Source organism: Monodelphis domestica, chromosome 2, assembly GCF_027887165.1.
Source record: "Monodelphis domestica isolate mMonDom1 chromosome 2, mMonDom1.pri, whole genome shotgun sequence".
NCBI classification, from domain to species: Eukaryota; Metazoa; Chordata; class Mammalia; order Didelphimorphia; family Didelphidae; genus Monodelphis; species Monodelphis domestica.
In genome coordinates, this window is record NC_077228.1 from 278616342 (window position 1) to 278641077 (window position 24736).

Here is a 24736-nt window from a genome sequence, read left to right on the forward strand (position 1 = left end):
ACCTTTCCCAGAAACTCTTATTTTGGCCCTGTTCATAACAATGTTTCATCGAAGCAAGTCCTGGTATCTCTTTGCACCCTCTGTTGACTTTGGGGTGTCTGTCTATACTGTATGGTTTGTCTGTTAAATGTCTTAATTGTAGCCAGGTTTTTAACCTCCTCTAATTCTTTCTGCCTTAACATTTCAGAGGTCTCTTGGAGCTTTTTCTTTAAATCATTCTTTTCTTTTTCTTGATCTACTTTGTTATCATGAAGATAGGTGGCAATGTCTCTAAGTTCATTAAGTGAGATGGTGTCAAACTTAGGGCAATAGTTCCTGAAGAAATCCCTCAAGTACTTATCACAGCCCTTGAGAAATTGTCTCCTCACATGTACTTCTGCTTCTTTTGAATCAGGGCTAAAACCTAATAGTCCCTCAGTTTTTCAATAAGGCAATCAATAAATGTCCTTGGGTGTTCATTTTTTTCTTGGGATAATTTGTCAAATTTTCTTCCAGTCTATCACATGATTCTCTAAAGATTCTATTCCTTTCACTTTTCTATGAAATTGCTAATAATAATGCTAGAAGAATTATGAAAGTAAGCAATCAGGGTTGCATTCTTAGGAATATTAAATTGCCAAAAAACATCTAACTGACATTTAAAAATTCATTTGCAATTTTAAAGCAAAGGTACAATCTTGCATTTTCTCAAAGTGCATTTCCAATTAATGGTTGAATTCAATAAGTAAGAAAGAATTCAAATATGATCTGCCTTCCAACACTCAGAGAATAGAGAATTGATGATTATATTTGGTTTTATAACAGATATTATGGAGATTTTGGCTAATGGAGAAATATTAAAATAATATGCCCATTCTTTTTTTTAGGTGAAAGCTCGCCTGGTAAAGATGGGACATCTTAACTCTATGAATATATTCCTTAGACAAGAAATTGACAGGATGCAAAAAGTTATCACGAGGCTTAGGTCAAGCCTAAGTGATTTAAAATTAGCCATTGAAGGGACTATCATCATGAGTGAGGTGAGCCCCTGAAGTCTCAAAGGGTTATTGTTATTTTGATGATTCATCCAATAAGTATGTATTATTTTTACTTGTGATGTGCAGAATTTGAGAGACGCTCTTGATAACATGTATGATGCTCGTATTCCTGCATTATGGAGAAGAATTTCCTGGGATTCTTCAACACTTGGGTTCTGGTTTACTGAACTTCTAGAAAGAAATTCTCAATTTGCTGTCTGGATATTTGAAGGAAGACCAAATGTATTTTGGATGACTGGTTTCTTTAATCCCCAAGGTAAGTGGTCATGGGGACTGTGTGTATCTAAAAAATATTTGTAATTTTCTTACAAATATTTCATGTAACATTGTAGATATGAAATTAGCTATATATGCATATGTATACATTTGTCAAAAGATCAAAGTGTATGTAAGTATTTATTTTTCCACTTTTTGTTGCCAATTTCAGGTGTTTGATCCTCAGGTAATATCTGCCATCAGTGGTCTTGATGGGAATATCAGCTCCTCTCTCATTCTGAGACTGCCTTTAATAATGATAGCTAACATTTCTATAACACTTAAAGATTTCCAAAGCACTTTATAAAATTTAACTCATTTTTATCTTTACAATAGCTACCTGGGAATTCACATAACCACATGGGAGGCAGGCATTATTATTAGCCTCATTTTTAGAGTAATGAGGAAATCAAGGCATTCAGAGTCACACAGTTCCTAAGTATCTGAGTCTGAATTTGAAGTTTTCTTCCTTACTCTAGGTCCAGCACTCTATTCACTATACCACCTAGCTGCCTACCCAGGAGAGCTAGATCCTCTGGAGTGGTGTTTTACTCTGGCCTGTATGGGCAGAAAGAAGAGAGTGTACTCATTCCTCAGGGACTTCCTCTTGATTCCCTCTACTGAAGGAGTCATAAGCTCTTCAGCCTCCTCTCTCCTGACTTGGACCTTGAGTGACAATCTCCTTTCTAATTTTCTCTGTGGTTAGCTCCGTACAACTCCCAGTTCTCGACAATTGTTCCATTACTAGGCTTCAAAACCTAGAGAACACCCTCAGCCAATCTGGAAGCCTTGGAATTGATTTTGGGAAATCCATCCTCCTCTATGTTCTTCTTTCCCCCAGCATAAAGTATCAAACCAATGAGGATGAAAGCAAACTTTCAATCACCATATTCCTACCTAAAGTTCACAGAAGCTCCTGATTCTTCACACATGTTATAATGGTGCCTTTGCATAACACTTCTCTGGTTCCTCTTTGTTTCTCACCTGTTTAAGATTTCTCTATTTCCTATAGAAAGTAAAAGAAATTGACCCATGTTTGGAAATAATAACACCATGTCAAGAAATGAGTGAGGCACACATAAAAGAATAGAAATCCTTACTTCAAACTAGGGAAAGTGTCAGTTTTCAGAAGGCCATGTAGGTGATAATAAATGAATAGATGGACAGAAAAACAGACAGTGTGAGCATCAGGAGAAAGAAATTACTGACAGTAATTGCTTCAAAACCTAGACTGAGGATTAGACAAAATTCCATGTGACAAAAATCATATCAAGTGAACTTGGGAAAGTCTTTTTTCCTCTTTTTTGTTTGGTCCTTTATCAAAAAGAAGAACTTTCAATTATATATTCATTTAATCAACAAGCATTTATTAATGCCTTCTATGTATAAGAAATTGTGCTTCACATTATGGAGATAATTAAATCCAGAACACATAATAGCTTTCAGGTTAAAGCCTATGTTGACCATTTTTTCTCTTCTCCTATTTTCCCATTTCTCATTACCTGTCAAAAACTTCCTAAAGTCCAGCATTTTATACTTCCATTCCTAATAATAATTTAAAACATTGTTCAGTAAATTCAGCTAATGAATTTGCAATGTTGTGTCAATAAACTATACTTTTAAAGTTAATCTGGGGGGCAGCTGGATAGCTCAGTGAATTGAGAGCCAGGCCTAGAGATGAAAAGTCCTAGGTTCGAATGTGGCCTCAGACACTTATCAACTGTGTGATCCTGGGCAAGTCACTTAACCCCCATTGCCTAGCCCTTACCATTCTTCTGCCTCAGAACCAATACAAAGAAGTAATTAAAACTTAAATTAAATTAAAATAACAAGTAAAGTAAATATGACAAACATCATAATTTGATCAGCAAGCTAAATTTCACTTAATACAATTTAATTTTCCTAAATTTACAAAGTGACTTGAGATTGGTATATGATACTACAACTAAAATTACTTATATATCAATTTTCTCCAAAATTTCGATTTGCCCTCTTCCCTTAACAGACAGTCAAAAAAACTTTTTAAAAATACTGGCTATAAAATTTTCAGAAATTAAATTTTTTTACATTTGGGCCATTTCTTCTTCTTCTGAGTGGATATCCACACTTTGGGCAAGCTGCCACCAGGTGATGGGTGATACTTGTGCTATGTAAGTTCACGGAATCCAAAGAGAAACATTTTCCATACACCCAAATAATGAAATGGCAGATGATTTCAAACCATTTGTCTTTTGTCTATAAAAAAATATTACTTTGCATTAAAATAGCTAAACACTATTTGTAATGATCATTTATTAAATAGTAAAATCCAATGGAGATTAGAGTAAGTGGTTATACTAATACAAATTCAATTCAACAACCATTATCTACCTTATCTTAGATGTTGTGTTAGGCCCTAAAGATACAAAAGCAAAAAGAAAATAGCTCCTGCTTTTGAGTAGCATTTCCCTCCCCTACTCTAGTGAAGAAAAATAATATGTATACTGAATACTAAATGCCAAATATATACAAAATCAATTTTTGTTAGGAATCAATCAACAAACATTTATTGAGCACCCACTATGTGCTAAGCAGGCAGTTAGGTGGCATAGTGGATAGAGCACCAGTCTTGGAGTCAGGAGGTCCTGCATTCAAATATGACCTCAGACACTCCGTAGCTATGTGACCCCAGGCAAGTTGCCTCACCCTGCTTGCCTCAATTTCCATCCTGTAAAATGAGCTAGAAAAGGAAATGGCAAACTGTTCCAGGATCTTTGCCAAGAAATTCCCAAGTGAGGTCATGAAGAGTCAGTCATAACTGAAAAGCTGAACAACAATATGCCAGCACCATGCTATACTTTGGGGAAACAAAAAGAGACTAAAAGTCAGTCCCTGTCCTCGAGAAGCTCCCACTCTAAAGAGGATTCAATATGTAAACAGTACATGTAAAGAAAACTTTGTATAAAGAGATAAATGGTGACTATTGAAGGGGTAACAGATTAAGAGGGGTTGAAGAAGGCTTCGAATAAAAGGTGCTATTTTAGTTGGGAGGGTAGTAGCAGCTGGAGGTGGGGAACCAGGATTGTTTCCCTATAGGAGGTAACACTTAAGCTGTTCTTTGAAGCAAAGTAGGGATTCTTAGAGATGCAGGTCAGTACATTCCAGATAGGGGGCATATTCCACGCAAAAGTCCAGAGATGGGAAATGGAACAGTGTGTATACAAGAACAGCAAACAAGTCCATTTATCAGGAATATAGAACATGCGAAAGGTACCATAATCAGGGAATGGTAGACTGGATCCAGACCGTGAAAGGCACCAGAAAACAAACCAAGTATTTGTACTTTTCCCCAGAAACAAGAAGAAGCTGCTGGCATTGATTGATTGGGGAAATGGCAAAGTCACTTCCCTTCCAGAAAATCAATTTCACAACTGTGTAGAGGATTGATTGAAACATGGAAAAACTAAAGATGGGTGATCAATTAGGAATCTTTCAGTAGTCCAACTGTGAGGGATCTCACCAGGGTGGTGGCCACATGTTGAGAAAGAAGGGAACATAAAACAAAGATGTGGTGGTAGCAGGCAAGACTTTGCAACTGATTTGAAGTGAAGGTTGAAGGATAGGGAAGAGTTGAGGAAGATTCCAAAGTTGAAAACTTGAGTGATTAGAAGGATGTTCTTGATGGAAATCAGGAAGTTAGGAAGGGAAGGGGAATAAACATTCTCTCATTTTTCCTTAACAATCAACTATCTTAATCCCTTTCATCTTTCTCTTGCTTTCAAGAGAAACCTGGGTTCTTCAAAAAGACCCCTAGTTATATGTCAGCTTCCCAGGGTTTGGAGCTTATATCCCTACAGCCAGTCCTCTCCAATTGTCCTGGGGAAAAAATTTTCTCTCTGATTACTTTCTTCTAATTCCTGAAATAGCCTTAGGGCTACCTTTATATGATTCTGATTTGCTATCTGCTTTCTTTCCCTCTATTCACATAAATGGAAAAAGTGATCCATATACCTTGGCAAAAGCCAGAAAAGAAAGAGATTCCATCTTCCCTGTGCAAGCACACAGAGTGTGTGATATGATAGTATTTTTCTAATTGAGTTTGGACTCCAAAGGAAGCGTGATGGGGTGAAAAGAGGGATAAATTTTTGTTTGGTTGGTTTTTTAGGAGAAATGAATCTTATGAGCATAGAATCATAATAATCTTCTAGTTTTGTGCTGCCCTGAATAGCTCTCTGCACCTCAGTTTCCCCCTCTGTAAAATGAGGTCATAAAACTAGAAAATTATTTTCCTTTAAACTCTAAATCATATGATCCCAGTATTGACTAGTTATATGGACTTGGACAAATCACTTAACTTGGAATCATAAATTCTAAGAGTTGGAAGGGAACTTTAAAGACTGCCCTTTCCCATCCCTCCTCATTTTATAGATAAGGAGAGTGAGGAGGAGGTACTAAAAATAGTTCTGAACTTAGGATTTAGGTTCAAATCCCAGGTCTGTTACTTACTGACTGCATGACTTTGGGCAAGTCATCACTTTCCTGGACTAGAGACCTCAGGTCTAGACCTAGAGCTTTTCAGATATGTGGTCCTTTTAACATGATTGGTTAAGGGTGGAGCTGTAACTAGAACCCTCAGTTCCTAATTCCTAGCCAAATCAACAAGCATTTATTAAGCATCTGTTGTGTGCCAGCTACTATACTAAGGGCTGGGCATACAAATATAAAGAATTCAAGGAACTTATATTCTAATGAGGGAGATGACAACTGTGTATATAAATCTATACCTATATACACTTAAATATAAAGAGAATAAATAAAGATATGGGGGTGAATATAAGGCATTGAGGGAGATAAGGGTTCTAACAGTTTTGGGGGGCCAAAGATGACTTCATTAGAAGATGATGCTTCAACTTCATCTTGAAGGAAAGTAGAAATTCAAGGAACTGGAAGCAAAGAGAGAAAGCATTCAGGAATGGAAAGGCAAGAAGAAAGGAGACAATGGGGAATCTTGAGGATACATGAGGAACAAAGAATGGGGAAGGGGAAAGGAAGACAAATTTTAGAGCCCTGCTCTGGGCCAGCTCATGCTAAGTTCTTTTTACAAATATTTGGTCCTCACAAAAGCACTATGAGATAAATATTATTATCCCCTTTGCAGTTGAAGAAACTGAGGCAGAAGTTAAGTGACTTACCCAGGGTCACGTAGCTAGTGTCTGTGGCCAGATTTGCATTTAGGTCTTACTATCTCCCGACCTAGTGCTGTGCTCCCAGGTACCTCTAAGCAGGCCAGAGAAGTCCAGTTCTGCTAGACTGTTAACTGTGGAAGGGTCGTTAAGTATAATGAGACAAGGATAGAGGTTAGAGCTGAGTTGTTAAGGGTCTTAGGAATTAACTATTCCTAAACTAGAAGAATGAACATGACTAAGTGACTAAGTAGAGGAGTTAATATGTTATCCTAGAAGCAATAGGGAGCCACTGGAGTTCATGAAATAGTGAGGGAGTATTAGCTTGTAGTCATAGACTATGTTAGTTCTGTGCTTAAGGAAAATCACTGGCAGTTATTTGAAAGACAGATTGGGGTTGGGACATCAATTAGGAGGTTATTGCAATAATCTTGGCAAAAGGTAATGAGGTCCGAGGGTGCTAGTAGGTGGTTCAGTGGATAGAGAGCCAGGCCTGGAGATAAGAGGTCCTAAGTTCAAATGTGACCTCAGATGCTTCCTAGCTGTGTGACCCTGGGCAAGTCACTTAACCCCCACTGCCTAGCTGCCTTGGAACCAATCACAATATTGACTCTAAGAGGGAAGGTAAGGGTTAAAAAAAAAGATAATGAGATCCTAAACTAAGTAGTAGCTGTATAAATAGAAATAGGGGGGTTAGATGAGAGAGACATTATAGAAGTAGAAAAGGCAACCTTTGGAAGTTGATTGGAAATTGTGGAATAAAGAAAAGAGTCATGGATAACATGAAAATTATGCACTTGGGGCATGGAAACAATGATGGAGAAACAGAAGAAATAGAGAAGTTAGGAAGAGGGATGGTTTGGCAGGTGGAATGAAAAGAATGAAATCTGTTATGAGATATGAAATAGAGAAGAAAAAGAGAGATCATAGTGAAAAGGAACCCTATTTTCTCAGCAAAGCGTGGGGCAAGATCTTCTGCTGAGAGAGTAAAAGGAGGATGTGGTTTGAGAAGCATGAGGAAAGAATTTTTGGAACTGTTACAGCTAATGTGGGGGACTGATACAAAATCAAAGTTACAGGCAAATTGTACCCTTGAAGGGAATTTCCATACCAAGAGTACCCTATACAGATGAAAGCACAGATTTGGACTAACACAAAAGCAAAACAAAACATTAAAATACAGCAAATGATTTCTCTACAAACATACATATTATTCAGGAGACATTTTCCTTTCCTTTGTGAAAATATTTTTTCCTATTTATGTCCATTTGATTTGACCATCTTCCTAAATATAATATGAAATCTAATACAGGTTGCATCACTTCCCTTGATGTTCAGTAATTCTGCCACTAGAGGTGATGATACCATGACTGGTAACTAAAGAGATTACACAATCTGAATGAATGGCTGTTTATATGAATAATTTGCTGATCATTTGGTTTCCAAGGCTACCATTTATGTAGCCTGTTGTTGTTTTGTTGGACATTTAGGGGTATGTGGCATTTGGACTTCTATATGTGATAGTCCCAGGTCAACCACAGCATAGTTCACCAGATATTTTAGGCCATTTTCACAGTCAGTCATACAGCAATTGACAAGATTAACTGAATGAAAATCTGATTTAAGTGTTAGAGGAGTAAATATATCCATGTCCACAATCCTGTGTTTCTGTTTTATAGATAAAGCTTTTCAGTTTAGAGATCTTACATCTGGTTGCTACATGCAGCCCTTTACTTGTTCTCAGATTCCTCAGCAGTCAGAGCATATACTGCTTATAAGATTGATTTTGTTCACTTTGCTCTAAAGTGGGCTCCTTGCAAAATTTTATGTGTGTATATTTGCACACATGTGTGCACATGAGGGTGGGAGAGAAGGAGAAAGGACTAGTAGTAAGGGACAGGAGGGGAAACAAGGGAAGGAGTGAGAGAGGAGAGAAAGAAAGGGGGAAGGGGGAGGGAGGAAGGGAAAAGGAGAATGGGGGAAGAGAAAAAGGGACAGAAAGATGGAGGGACAACGGAAGAAAGGAGAGAGACAGAGAGAGAGAGAGAGAGAGAGAGAGAAGGGAGAAGAGGGAGAGAGGGGAAAGAGAGAAAGGGGAAGAGACAGAAAAAGAGAAAGGGGAAGAGAGAGGGAGGGAAGAAGGGAAAAAGAGAAAGGGGGAGAGACAGAGAGAGGGAGGGAGAGAAAATGTTTGTTATGTTTCATCCAGAAGCTAAGTTGTAATGAGCTGGCTTCAATGCTGCCCTTCAATTCCTCGTTATTGATGACCATGTTTTGCCATTTGATGTGGAGCATGACTCATGAGTGCTGCCAATGAAAATGAGCCAGAAGTGGAATATGATGTCTCTAGGGGGTCTGGACTTCATAACTTTATATTAGAATGGTCCATACAGTATCATTCTTTTGTAAACTACTCTGATCTAGAGATTGATGACATCATGAAGCCAACCTATGCTCTGGCTTTTTGGTCCTTTACCAGTTTATTACTGCCATTGCAGGCTTCAATTACCACTTTCAGCTTAGTTTTTCAAGTCAAGAGGTGGGGTGTTGGCCCAAACAAAATAGCTCTTCCTTCAGATTGTTTGTTAACTTGATTTTCTAGTCCAAATTTCAAAATTTCTTGCACATAGGTGGCTCTCTCAGTAGCAAACAACACTCCTGGAATGATTATTTTAGATATTCACAGAGTTTCCAACTTCTTGTGGTGGAAGAGCTGCCAAAAGACCAGGATTTATTTTGTTCACCTTGCCAAAGCTACCAAAAGTTTAGGATTATACGGATCTTTGAGAATTCATTTAAGTTAGTTGTTTTTATATTAGGGTGACAATAGTGATAGAAGATTATGAACATTAAAGTCTAACCCAAAATCATGGTGTTGAACATGATGTGTGAGATTCCTAAAGTTTTCACTTAGGTTAACCATGGAATGGTTGGAAACTCCATATCTTGGTAATCTCATCAGTTATCATCTCTCTGAAGATGTCTCTAAAATATGTATCTATAACTAATGCTTCCACTGAGTTCTAATCCCCACAGCTATATCTGGTGTTCCATTTGATATACCCAAAGGCCTTTTGTCCAAAGTAGAACTTCCTAAAGCCTAGATCTGACCCTGTTACTCCCCTTTTCATGGAATTTCAGTGACTACCTATTACTACTAGGATAAAATTTAAATTCCTCAAATTGGCATGTTAAGCCCTTCATAGTCTGGTTCTAGTGTCCCTTTCCAGTCTTCTTGCACATTTCCACCCCTCACCCATTGAACATTTCAGCCAAAATGGCCTTCTTGGAACTCTGCAGACTTGAAATTTGGTTTCCTCTTGGCTTTTTCCTCTCCTCTATCCCTTGCAATTCCTGACCCCCTTTAAGACTCAGTTCAGTTTAGGTACTACCTCTGTGGGAAGCCTTTTCTGAACCTCCTAGATATTTGTATTCTCTACCTTTTCAAATTCTTCTTTTTCTTCTTCTCCTCCTCCTCCTCCTCCTCCTCCTCCTTCTTCCTCCTTCTTTCTTCTTTCTTTCTTCTTCTTTGTTCTTCTCCATTTATATTTTTTTCTTCCCCTCTATAAAGCATAAGCTCCCTATAGGCAGAGACTAATTTTCACTTTGCCTTTATCCCAGCCCCTAGTTCATCCAGTAGAATATATGCATGATGTAAGTACTTAATAAATGAATGTTGGATTGTAATGGACTATTAATTCCTGCTATGACTCTAGTAACTCTCAAAACAGCCTGGATCAATAATGATCAGTCAGACTGCCTGGGGAGAGAAGGAAAAAAAGTCACCTTCCTTGCTTCAAAAGGAGTTTTATTACCTTTATCAGTCTTCTCTTTTTTAACTTCCACTCTTGTTTTCTGGTCATTTCAGCTTTTAAAAGGAGGCCCTTTGTTCCTGTGTTGGAGGTTGAGAGAGAGCAAGCTATCAAAAACCTCCTAAGCTGGGAGGATGGGGGGAGGCAGGATGAGGAGGGAGTAGAGGGAAGCTTCATGTGCCTTCCTATCATAAAATGCTGTCAAGTCCGAAAAACTAAAGAGACAAAAGTATCTTCACATCCAGTAATTAGTGCTTTCTGTACTGATTTGAATGAAGAAGGTGCTATAATTTTTGATAAAGAAACTTTACCTACTCCTAGTCCGTGATTCATCATTAATAAACACCAACTGCCTTCTTTCACAGTTTTTTTTCTAATCCCCCATAATGTCTGTGCCTCCCCAGTGCCTCATCCTGTATGGATCCTGTTTGTACATATCTTGTTTGTATGTTGTTTCTCCCATTAGGCTGTGAGTGATGAAAGAGCAGGAACTGTCTTTTGCCCTTTTTCTTTATATCCCTGGCAGTTAGCCAGTGCCTATTACAGTGAAGGTGCTTAATAAATACTTCTTGCCTTGACTCCAGAACCTAGCTGGGTAAGATGATACATAAAGGAAAGAACACTGCAGTTTTTGACAAGTTGAACCAGTGCTACGAGTCAAACAACTTTAATCAGGATCCTGAAATTTCAGATTACTAATATCATGGAGATTAATGATTAACAACATTTGCTTTGGTCAGAATTTTCCATCTATAATCTTAGCCTAACAGTGATGAGAGGAGGCAGGGAGCAGAGGAGGTGGTATTTTCTCTTTGGATTAAATTGTATGGTTATTTTCGAAAATCTGAATGCGTTATGTCTAAAATAATATTTACTTTAAAAGAAAAAGGGACATGCTAGGCCACATAACATTCACGTGTTTGAACATTCTGACCATCAGTCTTGTGTGTGTGTGGGGGGGGTAATTTCACAAAGAATAAAATGCAGATAACTTCTTTTCATTTTTTTGTGCCTCACTTATATCAAAATAATAGATATGGACAGATGACTCATATTTCTACAACTAAAGTAACATTATTTGGTATATGAATTATTAAAAGATGGACTAATCCATAATAAAAGTCCTGCTTTTCAAGTTTCTGTAAAGTAAAATATATCAATAGTCTTTGAGGTTATGCAGGCTACTGAAAATATAGCTTTTGACTCCATTAGAAGCAATTTTATTTTACAAGAAAGATGACCATTCATTTCAAAAATCCAATAAAAAACAATTCAAAACCAAATCACTTTTTGAGGTCCATATCACCCACCTTCTCAGAAAACCCAAACAAAGCAAACACAGCTTGTAATGAGAGCAAAAGCTCTCTTCCGCCCCTGCTTAGGATGAGACTAGCCCAGAGACAGAGCCCACCAGACCTACACCTTCCCTCTGCCTGCCCCTGCCACTTCCTGCCTATGCAGGCTTCAGTACTCTATACATTTTTTCTAATAAACTACAGTAAGATTAATACCACACACCCTTCATCCTATTCCAATCACCACAAGAGGAGAGATTGTGTATCTTCTCTGTATATATGTTGTGTATCTGGACTGGGCTGGGTTGTGTGTGTGTGTGTGTGTGTGTGTGTGTGAGCGTGCACGTTCCTACCATAGGTAGGTGAAAATAAATCTTGTACAGCCCAGTGTGAGTATTTCTAAAGCATCGGCATGACCATTCGTGGTCATGTCGCTCACATTATTTATATTGACTAGTAAGGAGAAGATAAGATGAGAAATGATACCATTATGAAGGCTTCAGCTAATGCCATAAAGTTTTCACGTGCAGTCGGTGCATCATTGGGAGGAGAGCCTGGCTCCTAAGGGCCTTACAGGAATTTGCAATCTGGGAGAAACTTCAAATTCCAAAGGAAAATTCAGTCATTCAACTTGAATAAATAGATGATTAAGTTCAAGCATCATGCCCAGTAAATGATGTTCTCCCAAACACATGGAACAAACCCTCTGTGATACAATGTAGTAGAATCCAACTGAGCTTCCAAACCACGTGGATCTATTATACCTAATTTGATGTCACAAACCACATGGGAACACAGTCCTGGCTGATGGTAAGATTCCTATCAGTGAGCCATTAACAGCAAAACCTAACATGAAGGGAAGGGAGCGTACCAAACACCCATTTTGCTCCTCACGTATAGTTGATCTAGAATTTACAATGAGCATCGGTCATCTAGTCACCTTGCAGAAGCGCCTACCGGATGCATTTTACTGATGAGGCAGTTCATCCCAAAAATGCACTTGAAGCTTTAATGAGGGTCATCACACTTGCTCTACCTTACGTTGAGTGTTGTAAAACTTTTCTTCCTTTAAAAAAATTTTATATATTAATGTGTATGTTACATTAAAATTCCCAAGCATCCCCCATCCTCCTTTCCCTTCCCACACTAACATAGGCATCATTTAACAACATCAAATGCACACATACACACACAAAATAACATCTTGCTTGTTTCTATCAGTTCTTTCTCTGGAAGTAGACATACAAACAATATTTCTTTTGCTATATAGTATGAATGCTCTCTTGCTTCTGTTCATTTCATTCTTCATAACTTGATATAGGTCTTTAAAAAACTTTTCTTCCTTAAAAAGTTTCTGCCGCATACTCCGATAAGGTTATATGATTCACCTGCAATATTTCCTGCAATAACTATTTTCTCAGGTCGAATGATCGATACTTGTCCTCTGGGGTTTGGGTTTTCTTTTGCAGCATGCTAAATCCTACCTAAGTAAACCAAGAAATGTAATGTTCTCACTTGAATATCTAAATTAATGCCAGAGAAGGACTTGGGCCCTTGGGAGAACTTGGTCCAATATTGCAGTAAGCTCCATCTCAGACTTTCCTGTTTCTCTCTCAGTAGGAGACTGGCTTTTTCTTCTCTAACTACCCCACACTGCTACGAGTGACTCATGAGGAATCTGCCACGACTTAATAATAAAATAAATTCTAAAACAGTTTTGCACAATGATCTAGTATACAGGGAATCTTCCTTAGCCAGAGTTTTGTACTGCTGTTGTTGTTGAGTCGTTTCAATCATGTCCAACTCTTTGTGACCCCATTTGGGGTTTTCTTGGCAGAGATACTGGAGTTATTTGCCTTTTCCTCTCCAATTAATTTTACAGATGAGGAAACTGAGGTAAACGTGTTTAAGTGACTTGCCCAGGGTAACATAGCTAACAAGTGTCTGAGGCCAGATTTTTATTCAGAAAAATGTGACTCAGTGTTTTATCCCCCAGGCCGCTTGGCTGCCCCTCTGCACTGCTACCCATGAAATAATAAAAGTATCAGAAGAAGGTTTTCCGTACATGGGGTAGTTCCTCTATAGAAGATTTATGCTGAGATACAGATAAGAATAGCACAGCATTCTTTGACATTCTGAAGTGTTTGTGATTTGTATCATGATGTGGCCCAATTGTTTAATCTAACAAAAAGGGGTCCTATTATAGGATCAGAGATAGAAGGGAATGTGGAGGTCACATCTCTTATTTTACAAATGAGAAACCAAGGTCACACAACTAGTAAGTATCTGAGGTAGGATTTGAACTCAGATTGTCCTGATTACCAAGTCCAGTATTCTATCCATTGATTCATACTATTATTTTGAAATTCAGCCTGGAGGCCAAATTGTAACAAATACATTCTACACAAAGTCCCTTCATTTTTTGAGATTGCATTGAAGTTTGAGGCATCATAGCTGTTAAATGCCCCTCTAGAGAATGTTTTTCCAATTGCTTTTAAATGGCCCACTTTGCAAGCCTCTTTTAAAGAAGAATCATAATATATAGTGAACTTGTGCAGATTTGGGCTTAACAAAATATAACAAACCAAAAAATATAATAAAATAATTATAATATTTGCATTAGATACCTCTTTTCACACATAATGGTAAAAATAGAAGTTTATAACATTGTTTGTCTTACCAATACCTTAAATTAAATGAATTTTTTTCTATTAAAACAAATGGAAAATGTGCTTTGATTATGACTTAAATCTAGCATTAATTGGAATGCTTTGATTAGAATATATCTGACTTACTTCCAAAGATTGCATTTTTCAGATGGAGCTCATTCACAAGCAGGGCCGAAGGTCCCAAATAACTATCTCAGTTGGTTTGCACTCCTAGGGCATTTTTCCAGTTGAAATCTCCAGGAAAGTTTATTGTAGGGGACCCTTCTTGAGGCAAAAATAGTACCCTGCCACAGGGGGCTCCAGAAATGCTTGGAGGCCTTATGAAATTTTTTCCAGGGATGCCAAACAGGATTTTACTTTATTTAGGTGGCATGACAAATTTTCTTCCTGGCAGAAATACTGTAGACGGACCTTCAGTGTCATGGGAGTCCATACCCATGCCTTGCTAGCCAGAATGACTTTCCCTTGGTGAATAACATGTCACCATCCCCTCTGAGACTGGTCTTGTAGCAGGAAGATACCTCTTAGGTACAGATTGCAACTTGAGGGGTTGATAACTGAGTGAGTAAGCAGGGACGCTGTTTGCACCCTTATTTTGGGGAAGTAAACACCCCACAACAATGGATTTTCTTTTTCAGGATTCCTCACAGCGATGCGGCAAGAAGTAACTCGAGCCCACAAGGGATGGGCGCTGGATACAGTGACAATCCACAATGATGTGCTGAGGCAAACCAAAGAAGAGATCACAGTGCCACCCGTGGTAGGTGCCTCCCTTTCACAAGGCACGGCTCTGAGTTCTCGCCCTGCTCCGGGACTTTGGAAAGCCATGAACCTCCCTGTGCACATCCTTCCTCTGCGGCCACGAGCTCTCACCCCTGCTACCGCCCAGTGCTCTCAGAATGGGGGGCTTTATGAAAAAAGAGAAGAGCCTTCCATTGCCAAAAGTGATTATGCAGATCTCAGCCAGTGTCAGAATTGCATGATCCTAGAAATATATGGCTAGGAGAATCCCAGACGGGCTTCTGTCCACATCAGGCCAGCACCTAAAAGGGGATTATCTTCTCCACTGTTAACTTACGGGAGAAAGTCAGGAAATTATTCACATTTGATCTTAATTTTTCCTGACAAAAGCTTAAATTCATCCATCTTCTTTAGACTTTGGTGGAATTCTAAAAAGAGGGTTAGTCTCTCCTATAACCCGAATTCCTTTAGCTTCCTTTTCTTATGACCCTATGCAAGAACCCTCAGAAGATGCCCAGTAAATGAATGAAAATGAAAATGAACCCTGTAGTTCTCGGCCCGCCACACCAGGCCCTCATGGTTTGGCTGCAATACTCTTTAGTATCCTCCCCCTTATTGCCCAGTGCGGACCTTCATTGTTCCCTCACCTACACCTTTGGATTGTCTTTCTCTGTAGCTGTCTTCACACCATCCTTCATGCCCTTCCCATCTATCTCATTATTTCTCATTTTTCAGACTCGCTTCATCCCCCTCTGTGTTCCATGAAGTATTCCAGGCTACCCCAGTCTATTATGATCTCTCCTACCCCAAACCATCACTTATTGTCTAGAGACAATTCGTGTAATAACTCGCCTTGTACTTTTGACCTCTTCTGTATCGATTCCTTACATCACTAACAATTTGTTATTTAACCTCTTATATATTCATGTCCTATAATATCAACTAGCCATAACTAGCCATAACTAGCGACTCTAGTGCCCGAGTCAAGCACCATAAAGCACATAAAGCTTAAATTGAGAAGTAGAAGGAGACCTTGCACCTTCCGCTTCAGGACCCAACACTCTGAGCTGAGAGAGAACCCACAATAGCATCCTATGGGAGGGAGAAGGCAGAGATCCTGAGAAACTATGAGGTCACTGCTGGGAAGGAAAGAGACTGGAGGAGGGCCAAGCTGGGCCATCATGGAGCACTCCTAGGTTGGGGTTATGGGACTGGGCCAGGAAAGTAGAAAGGAAATATGTTGTGTGGTAGCTTCCCCCTCTAACTAATTATTTTTGCTACGTAGGTGCTAAACTCAATTGTCTCTACCTTCCGAAGGAGTATAAGGACTTTCAGGTGCCTATGAGTATCAGCATCCTAAGGCAAAGCCCCAGTTGTCCTACCCTAGTTACATGCCTATTAGCAATTCATGGAGTTGTGCAGAGATTTAAGCCCGCCTCCCCTCACATGACAGATAAGAAAACCCTAGGACAGAAAGTGATACAGCTAGCCAGTGACAGACAGATTAGAAGCCAGGTTTCTTGCCTGAGTCCATTGCTTTTTCCCTATGCCATGCTGTTCTGTAAACTCTTTGAAGTTAAGGACTTCCCCAAGAATACATCAGACAGTTTTGAATATAGTAAGTGGTCAGAAAAATGCTTCTTGATTGACTAAAGGATTTACTAAAATTCAGGCTAAATAGTCTTAGTTCCTTTATCTTTTTCTTGCCTGCCCTATTCTCTTGTTAGTCCCAGAATCCTAGGACTGACAGGAATACCGAGAGATTATTTAATTCATATTTCTCTGTCTTCTGGTCACCTGTCACCTTCATAACAATAAATAATCTCATATTGTTTGAAGTCTCTGCATTTAAACAAATTCTTCTATGTGACCATCCTTCCAATTTTGGAAAACAATGATTGTGTCCTCAATAATTCTTGAAAGGCCAAGTGGTATACTGGAAAAAGTGTTGGGTTTAGAAGTAAGAAGGATCTGGGTTCAAATGCTAATTTGGGTTTGTACTAGCTATAGGACATTGAACTAGTCATTGAGCTTCTCATTTCAGTTCTCTAATCTGGCAAATAGGGACAATAATACATATAGCACCTATCACAGGGTCCAGTGAGGATCAGATGAGATGACGTTTGTGAAGCCCTTTGCAAACCTTAAAAGTACTCTATTTGTGAATGTTGTTGTTAGGGTCCAGGCCAATGATTACCAGTTCCTCAAACTGGTTCTAGTAGGTCTCCATCCTGGTTGCCTTCCCTAGAAGTCTTCTTACTTGTTAATGCTTCTTCTAAAACATGGCCCCTAAAATTGTACCTGGTGCCCCCAAAGTGGGCTGAGCAAAGGAGACTGAGCACTCCATCCTGGTGATCATCATACAAACGTATTATGGGAGCCTCATTTCTTGGCAGCTGACTCCAGGGGAAGTTGAATCCTGCTTCCTCTTGCTCTCTAGCTGACATTCTGCACCCCAGTGCAGTAAGTATTTCTCATTTATTACTATGAAATTTAACCTCATTCTCTTCCATCTACGCTATTCAAGTTTACCGAAGTCTTTTTCATCATTCTTCTTTGGGAATGGCCAGTGGGCTAGAGAATGCTAAAATCAGAATCTTTGGGTTGCAAGGAATCTTCAAAACCATTTAATTCAAAATGACAGGCGAGGAAACTGAGGTTTATAGAGGAGTTGTATCTTTCCCCAAACACACAATTGCTCAGGAGTAGAGTCAGGGCTAGAAGCCGTCCATCCCTTCCTCTTGCCTCTTAATCAAATTCCCTTTCCAATACACTCTCCTGCCTTCCTAGAATTTTTCAAAATAAAATGGCATGCCCTTGGTTTGAACACAGAAACTAGCTAGCACCTTAAGCACCATTTCCTGGGCCCAAACTCTTCTTTCCCTACCAGAACCTGTTACCTTTGGTAATTTCTCCTTGCTATCCAGAGAAATTAGGCCCACTTGAGTCTGTTTGTCATAAAACATGAAACATAAAACCATGACTGGTGGCTTACATCCTTTGCAGAAAGATTGAGATTCATTCTCCATGTATTTGTAATTTTGGCTCAGTGGCTAAGTACCAAGAATAAGAGAATAAGTCCCCTACTTTAAATGAAAAAAATACCATAAAAATTCTTACGATGATTATTTTCCCTAAGTTAGGCCATGCCTCTTCTCTCATATAAGCAGAGAGATTTCAGCTCAATGTCTTTCTAACCATATTTTGTATGGTATCTTATATCATATCTCACAATTTAGAATTATCATTGATCTTAAAAAAAAGCCTAGTCCAATAAGAGCTGTAACTAGCACGAGGTGTCCAGATCTTGGTCCCAGTGGGCTCTCATTATAGGAGAAAGGGAGGCATACTTCTTTCCCATGATGACCACTGTCATAGGCCCCTGCCAGACCATACTGCTGGGGCAAAATAATCCCCCATGCGACTCTCCCCAGGCCCCTCTCACTAGGCAGTTCTCTCTCACCTTCCATTCCTTTCCATTCCCCTAGTTCAAGTGAATTTGCTTTGGGCATAAGGATGCCTCACCATAGCTCTGAAACTAGTCCCCTCACTAGCTTGTTTTTCTCCTAAGTTTAAAGGCTCTCTTTATCATAGTAGATGATCATTTCCCCACATTTACATATTTTTGAATGAGTCTCATGTTTTGTTCTCTCAGGAAGGAGTGTACATTTATGGTCTGTATTTGGATGGAGCTGCCTGGGACAGGAGGAATGGGAAACTTACAGAATCAACTCCAAAAGTGCTCTTCACCCAGCTTCCAGTGTTGCACATATTTGCCATTAACTCCACAAGTCCCAAGGATCCCAAACTCTACGTGTGCCCTATTTACAAGAAACCTCGGAGAACGGACCTAACCTTCATCACAGTGGTATACCTGAGGACCATCCTGTCCCCGGACCACTGGATTCTGAGAGGAGTGGCTCTTTTGTGTGACATCAAATAAATTCTGATCCAGCCACAGCAAGGTCCTATCCCTGCTGATGGCATTGAACCATACGAATCCCCAGTTCTATTGATTTTCTTTAGGGAATGTGGCATCTTTTATTTAGAATTATGATAAATGAGCTTGTTTCCTCCTCTAGGATTTCTTTATTGCATTTTTGAAATGCCATTTTGATTGGTTGCATCCTGTATTCTTATTTTTTCCAGAGATAATATTCAACATGCAGATTCTAACTTTGATCCTTTTATTTCTAAAAATCAGTGGAGGCATTCATTTTACTATAATGAGTTTTATAAAGATGAATCTGTCTTTATCTTAGAGGATTTATAAAGTGACTTGAAAGAACTAAAAACCAGGTAATGACTTGTTCAGTTCCAAAATTAATTTTTCCCATACAAATTTTTCCTTTAAATAAAAACAATTTATTGTTTATGCCACCTGCGTGTCAGTCTGTGTTAATGTATGGTTCTGAAGGTTTCTGGTTTAGCATTCCTGTTCTGTACATGAACTGGTACTTAGGAGCCTAAGATAGTTCCATCCCTTTCAGAGAAATAGCTAGGGAGGTGATGGAGAAGATTGTAGAGGGAAAAATAGCAGATTACAACTTGATTCAATGGTGTTTTTCAGTTCCTAAGAATGGCAAATTATCCTGAGAGATTCCCTCATTGTCATAACCAGACATATATTTCCAAACAACAGCTATAGATCCTACCAAGAAAACCTGTTACATGCTGAATGCTCACAAGATAAAAGCCTTCAAAGTGGCTGCTGCTTGTTCTATTGCCCAGTCAGGACTAAGTGTGACCCATTATTCCTCACTGGAGGAAATGTCAGTTTAACAAAGCCAACACTGCCCTATTTTGAATATTCATGCAACTACACTATGATGCAAAAATATATTCTAAGAAGCTCCTACACTTGGCTTCCCATTTAGAATTCTTCCAAATATCAGCTACATTAACAACCCTCACTCTTTGCTCCTTGTAAGGAAGAACTCAACCTTTGCCTACCATCACTGTCTGTCCCATTTCACCATCTTACCTTCGTGTGTGAAATAGAATAGAGAGAACAAAGAGATAGTATGTCGTGAGCCTTATGAAATGTACAAAGAAGATCCCAGGAGAAATTCCAGAATTGGTACAAAAATATTTTCAGACTGGAAAAATGTTTACGAAATGCAAATGGTAGCAGTGAATGCCTAGGGATGTACTTTATCAGCACCCTGTATAAAAGCTGTAGACTCTCAGAATGGATTTTTGATGGGGGTGTTATTTTAGACACTGGAGCAAGCCCAAGCAGACCTGAAACAAAAGAGAGTGCTTATACATGATCTTCTAAACAGGTTTGTTTTTAATCTAAGATAGCATTAGCAATCACCAAGGTTTACCCACCAGAGCAAATCGCAGAATGCCAAGTCATTAAATCACATCAGTACTAAGAAACAGCACTGCCAGGCATGCATCTGCAATTTTAAAAACAACTTTTAGTTTCCAGTAAAACCTAGATCTATTCCTGCTTATTATATTTATTTTTCAAATAGCAAGTATTTTTATTCATCCCTCTCCAAACCCCCTACCACACTGAGCAGATTGTTTTAAAATACCTCAATACAGATCTACATAGTCTAGCGAGATAAATTCCCACATTAGCCAAGTTCAAAAATGTATGTCTGCATTTGAAGTTCATCCATTCTCTGGAAAGAGGAGGAGGGAATGTGTTTCATCCTCACTCTTTTGGACCCATGACTTGTCATTGCTGTCATCAGAGTCCTAAAAACTTTTCAAGTTATTTTTTTGTTATCTAACATTGATGTCACTGTATTCTCCTAGTTCTGTTCACTTTGCATCATAAAGGTCTTCCCAGTTTCCTCTGAAAGTTTTCATTTCAGCATCTCTTATGGCCAAAACGGCTACATTTTACTGCAAGTGTGGCCTAGTTACCTCAAGCTTCAAAAGCTTGTAGCTGTAGGAAGGGCCCCATAGAATTCCTGATTTTATTTCCAAACATCTCCAATGCCAAATGGAAAATTCAAGGGTAAATGAAAATAGCATTGAAGATGTTAGAACACTAGTCAAAAAGTGACCAACTGCAACTTCGGGGAACTGTTGATGAGGCATCTTTTCTGCTCTCTGCAGAGAAGTGGTAGACTCTAGGAGCAAAATTAAAGTATGTGTTGTCAAATATTGCCAATATGTTCATTTGTGTTTTGCTTACCCGTACTTCATCATTATTAAGGTTCCATTTGAGATGGGGGAGAGGAGAATCATTGGGAAACACAATATTTTTAAAAGGCAGTGAAAAATATAATGGGGGGGGGGGGGAACCTCACCAATTCCTCCTATGGCAGTTCTGAGCTACATGGGTGGTAAAACTTGCCTTGGTGTCTTAAAAAAAAGAGGAAATTAATAAACAAATTATTTGAGTATAATTTTAGGAACATATCAGTTACCACAGATATTTTTGCTTAATGCTCACAGACAGCTCTGTTTCTAGAGATCTCATGATCTCAGCATGGAAGAAAGGATGGAAGGGGAAAGAAACAGAGAGAGAGAGAGAGGACAGGACTCTGAACAGTCCTGGATTAATCCATTTATAACTGGCCCTGCTGGGATATGGAGGCAAAAGTCCCAGGAGCCTTTTCTCTTCATAGACTTAATGACCTTTTAAATAATAGCTTACATTAACAGTTAAAAGTTTGCAAAATGCTTAACATGTATTATCTTGTTTGATCCTCACAATTCTTTAAATTAGGTGCTATTATCTGTCATTCCTACAAATAAAGTAACAGGTTAAGTGACTTGCTCAGTGTCCTACAGCTAACCAGTCTGTGGAAGGCAGGTTTGGCATTCAGGTAACTGCCACTGAATAGTTGACCATACACTATATATCTGAATAATCAAATTTGGGTCCATTTGACTTCTGGGAGCATGCTCGATTTCTCTACAAAATTGTTGATGTTTTACTAATGGTGTGATTTGCCTTACTTAAAAGAGTGCAACCTGGAGAAGGTAATGAGAGGCGGAACATTTTAATAAAGCCTTTTGGAGATGGAAAAAGGACATGAGTGGAATGTTCTCCTCTCTGGAAACCTTCCACAGAGTCTTTTTTTTTTAAATAACCCTCCTGCCTTAAAAACAATACTAAATATTTTTGCCTTTTGCCTCTTCTTGCATCCCCAAAGCTCAAGAGATAGTAGGCACTTAATAAATGTTTATTGACTGGTAGAGTGAGATAGAGGGACCGACATAATCAAGACACAAAGATGGGAAAGTGTAGTGTAAAAATGTTGAGGAAATAGTAATCCCATTTGACTGAACAGTAGGGAGTATGGTAGGAAATCGTGGGAGATAAAAGTCAAAAAAAGTTGGGCTGGAGTTAGATTATGGAGAGATTGAAATGTCGTGCTAAGATATTTGACTTTTCTTTAATAGATAGTGAGGAACCATTGAAGGTCTTGTCATTATCAAAGTTATACTTAAGATTAACCAGGCAGTACTTCTAAAGATATATTTGAAAGCAGAGTTACTGGAAGCAAAAAGAACTCTAAAGAAGGCAATTGTGATATTTCCAGCAAGAAGTAATGAGTGTCTAAGATGACAGCAGGGATGGAAAGGAAGAGATAGAAATAAGAGATAATTAAAAAGACAGAATCAACTAATTGGATGTGGGAAGAGCGAGTAAGGAGAGAGGATCATAGGACTTAGAATTGGAAAAGAACTTAGAAGTCACTTAATCCAATCTACTCCCTTGTAGATGAGGAAGTCAAGGCCAAGAGATTGAATTTCTTGCCAATGCCACACAGGTAAGTGAGTAGCAGAGTCAGGATTCAAACTAAGTTCTTTGACTCCTCCCCAAACTACCCCCCTCTTGTACCCCCCAAATCTGTGATCTTTCTACCACAAATGAATGAGATTTGAGTCTGGATAACTAAGCAAATGGTTGTATCATTCACAGAAATAGGGGACTTTTTCAATTTATTCTAGAGGGGAAGATAAAGTTTGATTTTAGACATATTGCATTTAGGCACTAAAGGAATATCTAAATGGAGATGGCCAAGAAACAGTGGGAAATACAGGATGGTAGTTTGGAAAAAGGCAAGACTGTAGACATAGATTTAAGCATCATCATGCATAGGTCTGTTTTTTAAGCTTTTAGAGTGGCTTAAATCATCAATAGCTGTCCACTTCAAAATTTTGCTCAGGGCTGTCCTTGGATGACTATTTTAGTAATTCTCATTTAGAAAAAGATTGGAGTTGCTATTTCTATGTCTATGATTTTTTAAATGCTATACAAATATATGGAAAGAATTCCAATAAGCAGCAGGCTCATCATTGTATGATGTCCATGATCTTTTTCAAAACATTTTTTCTATAATAGATGTCATACTTTACCAAAACAGCAAAGTTCAATGGTTCGAAGCCTCTAAATTAATACTTGTGCAAAGAAACATGCCTCTTTTCATTCACTAATTTGGTGGCTTCATTTTCTGGGAAAAATACAAAGTTAGAGTTTAATATCAAATAGAAGTAGGCACGATGGTTTGGAAAGCAATCTAAATTCTTGAGATTGAAGAGTCTATTAGGTTTTTTCTTACAGAAAATCAGTGAAACTTATTCTCAGATATAATTTCAAGTTTTGTGCCTTTAGGCCCATCCTATGTAAAATAGATTTGTTATACAACAGTCCAAATATACTTCCTTTGGTGCCCCTGACTTTTTTTCCCTTCTCCTGGCCCTAAGGTGTATCCAGTTAAGCCACATGGCCTTCTACAAAACATGTCAAATAAAAAGGCATGTTTAAATTTTATTTCAGTGTTGGCTAGTTCATCTAATTCTTCTGAAAAGCTCCAATAATGAGCTACAATAGCTTGCTATTAGAGGCATCTTACAGATTGAGGAGAACAACTGTCTCTTAGGCTTCTTTCTGTACCCAGAAAAATCCAGGAGATGTTCTCAAAGAAGAGAATACTGGGCAGAAGACTGGTAGAAGTCACAGATGTAGTCAATGTTGGAAAGAGCTGAGACAGGCCATAGGGGATCATGAATTGAGGCAGAGGCAACTTCAGTGTAAGAAATGTGAAAGGCAGTGCTTGGTAATGAATGGATGACAGAAAGTTGTGAAGAAATGAAGTCTAAAAACCTGGCAAAACCCAGCCACCTGTCTGTGACTTGGGAGATAAGTCTTAGGAAGTTAGCCAAGGCACCAGAGGTTAGGTGATGAGTAGTCCAAGAGATATCTGAACCTAGTTCTTCCTGAATCCAAGCCCAGAATTCTCTCCAGCAAGGCCAGCCTGCTTCTATATGGAAAACATAAAAGGGAAATTCATCGTCCTTCCAGGAAATCGTGGAAGACCTCAATTTTGATCTTGGAGACCTTTTGGTTCATGGATGGAAGGACAGAACAGACTCTCCAAACCTACACATAACAGAAACTTGAGAGCATTCAGCATAACTGCTGTTCTCTGAGTTACTGGCTTTTTCAGAACATTTGCAGGATTTTGCTATGCTGCCTTCAAGCTGGGACATCTGTACTTTGAACACATGGAGAGAAGCCATGCATCTTAGCATCTGGCTTTGTGAAAAGCAAAATACTAGACTACTCGATTCTTCATTTACATGCAGCCTTCTGATGTGAATATAAACATGTCTGAGTAACACTGGAGAAATGAAAATGTTCTCAGGGCACACTGAATTCAACAGCGATTCCTCCTAGAAGCTATTGGTTTTACAGATGTGTTATGTGAGCCGATTCTATTATCCCCCAAACTGGGCAAGGGAGCAGATTATAATTGCTCTGATCCCTTTGGGAGCTGTGTTAGTGAC

The 24736-nt window shown here is 38.8% G+C and overlaps 1 protein-coding gene across 2 annotated transcripts in view; it reads left to right on the forward strand.

Annotated features, from left to right (window-relative positions):
- DNAH8 (dynein axonemal heavy chain 8) overlaps positions 1–19351 on the forward strand; it is a 491513-nt gene extending 472162 nt beyond the window's left edge. For both annotated transcript variants that reach the window (XM_016431041.2, XM_016431044.2), the window contains 4 exons: positions 867–1019; positions 1104–1293; positions 14869–14990; positions 18627–19351. In XM_016431041.2, coding sequence (XP_016286527.1) covers positions 867–1019; positions 1104–1293; positions 14869–14990; positions 18627–18914 — 753 coding nt within the window. In that variant the 3' untranslated portion in view covers positions 18915–19351. The remainder of the gene's footprint in view (positions 1–866; positions 1020–1103; positions 1294–14868; positions 14991–18626) is intronic.
- The last annotated feature ends 5385 nt before the right edge of the window (positions 19352–24736 follow it).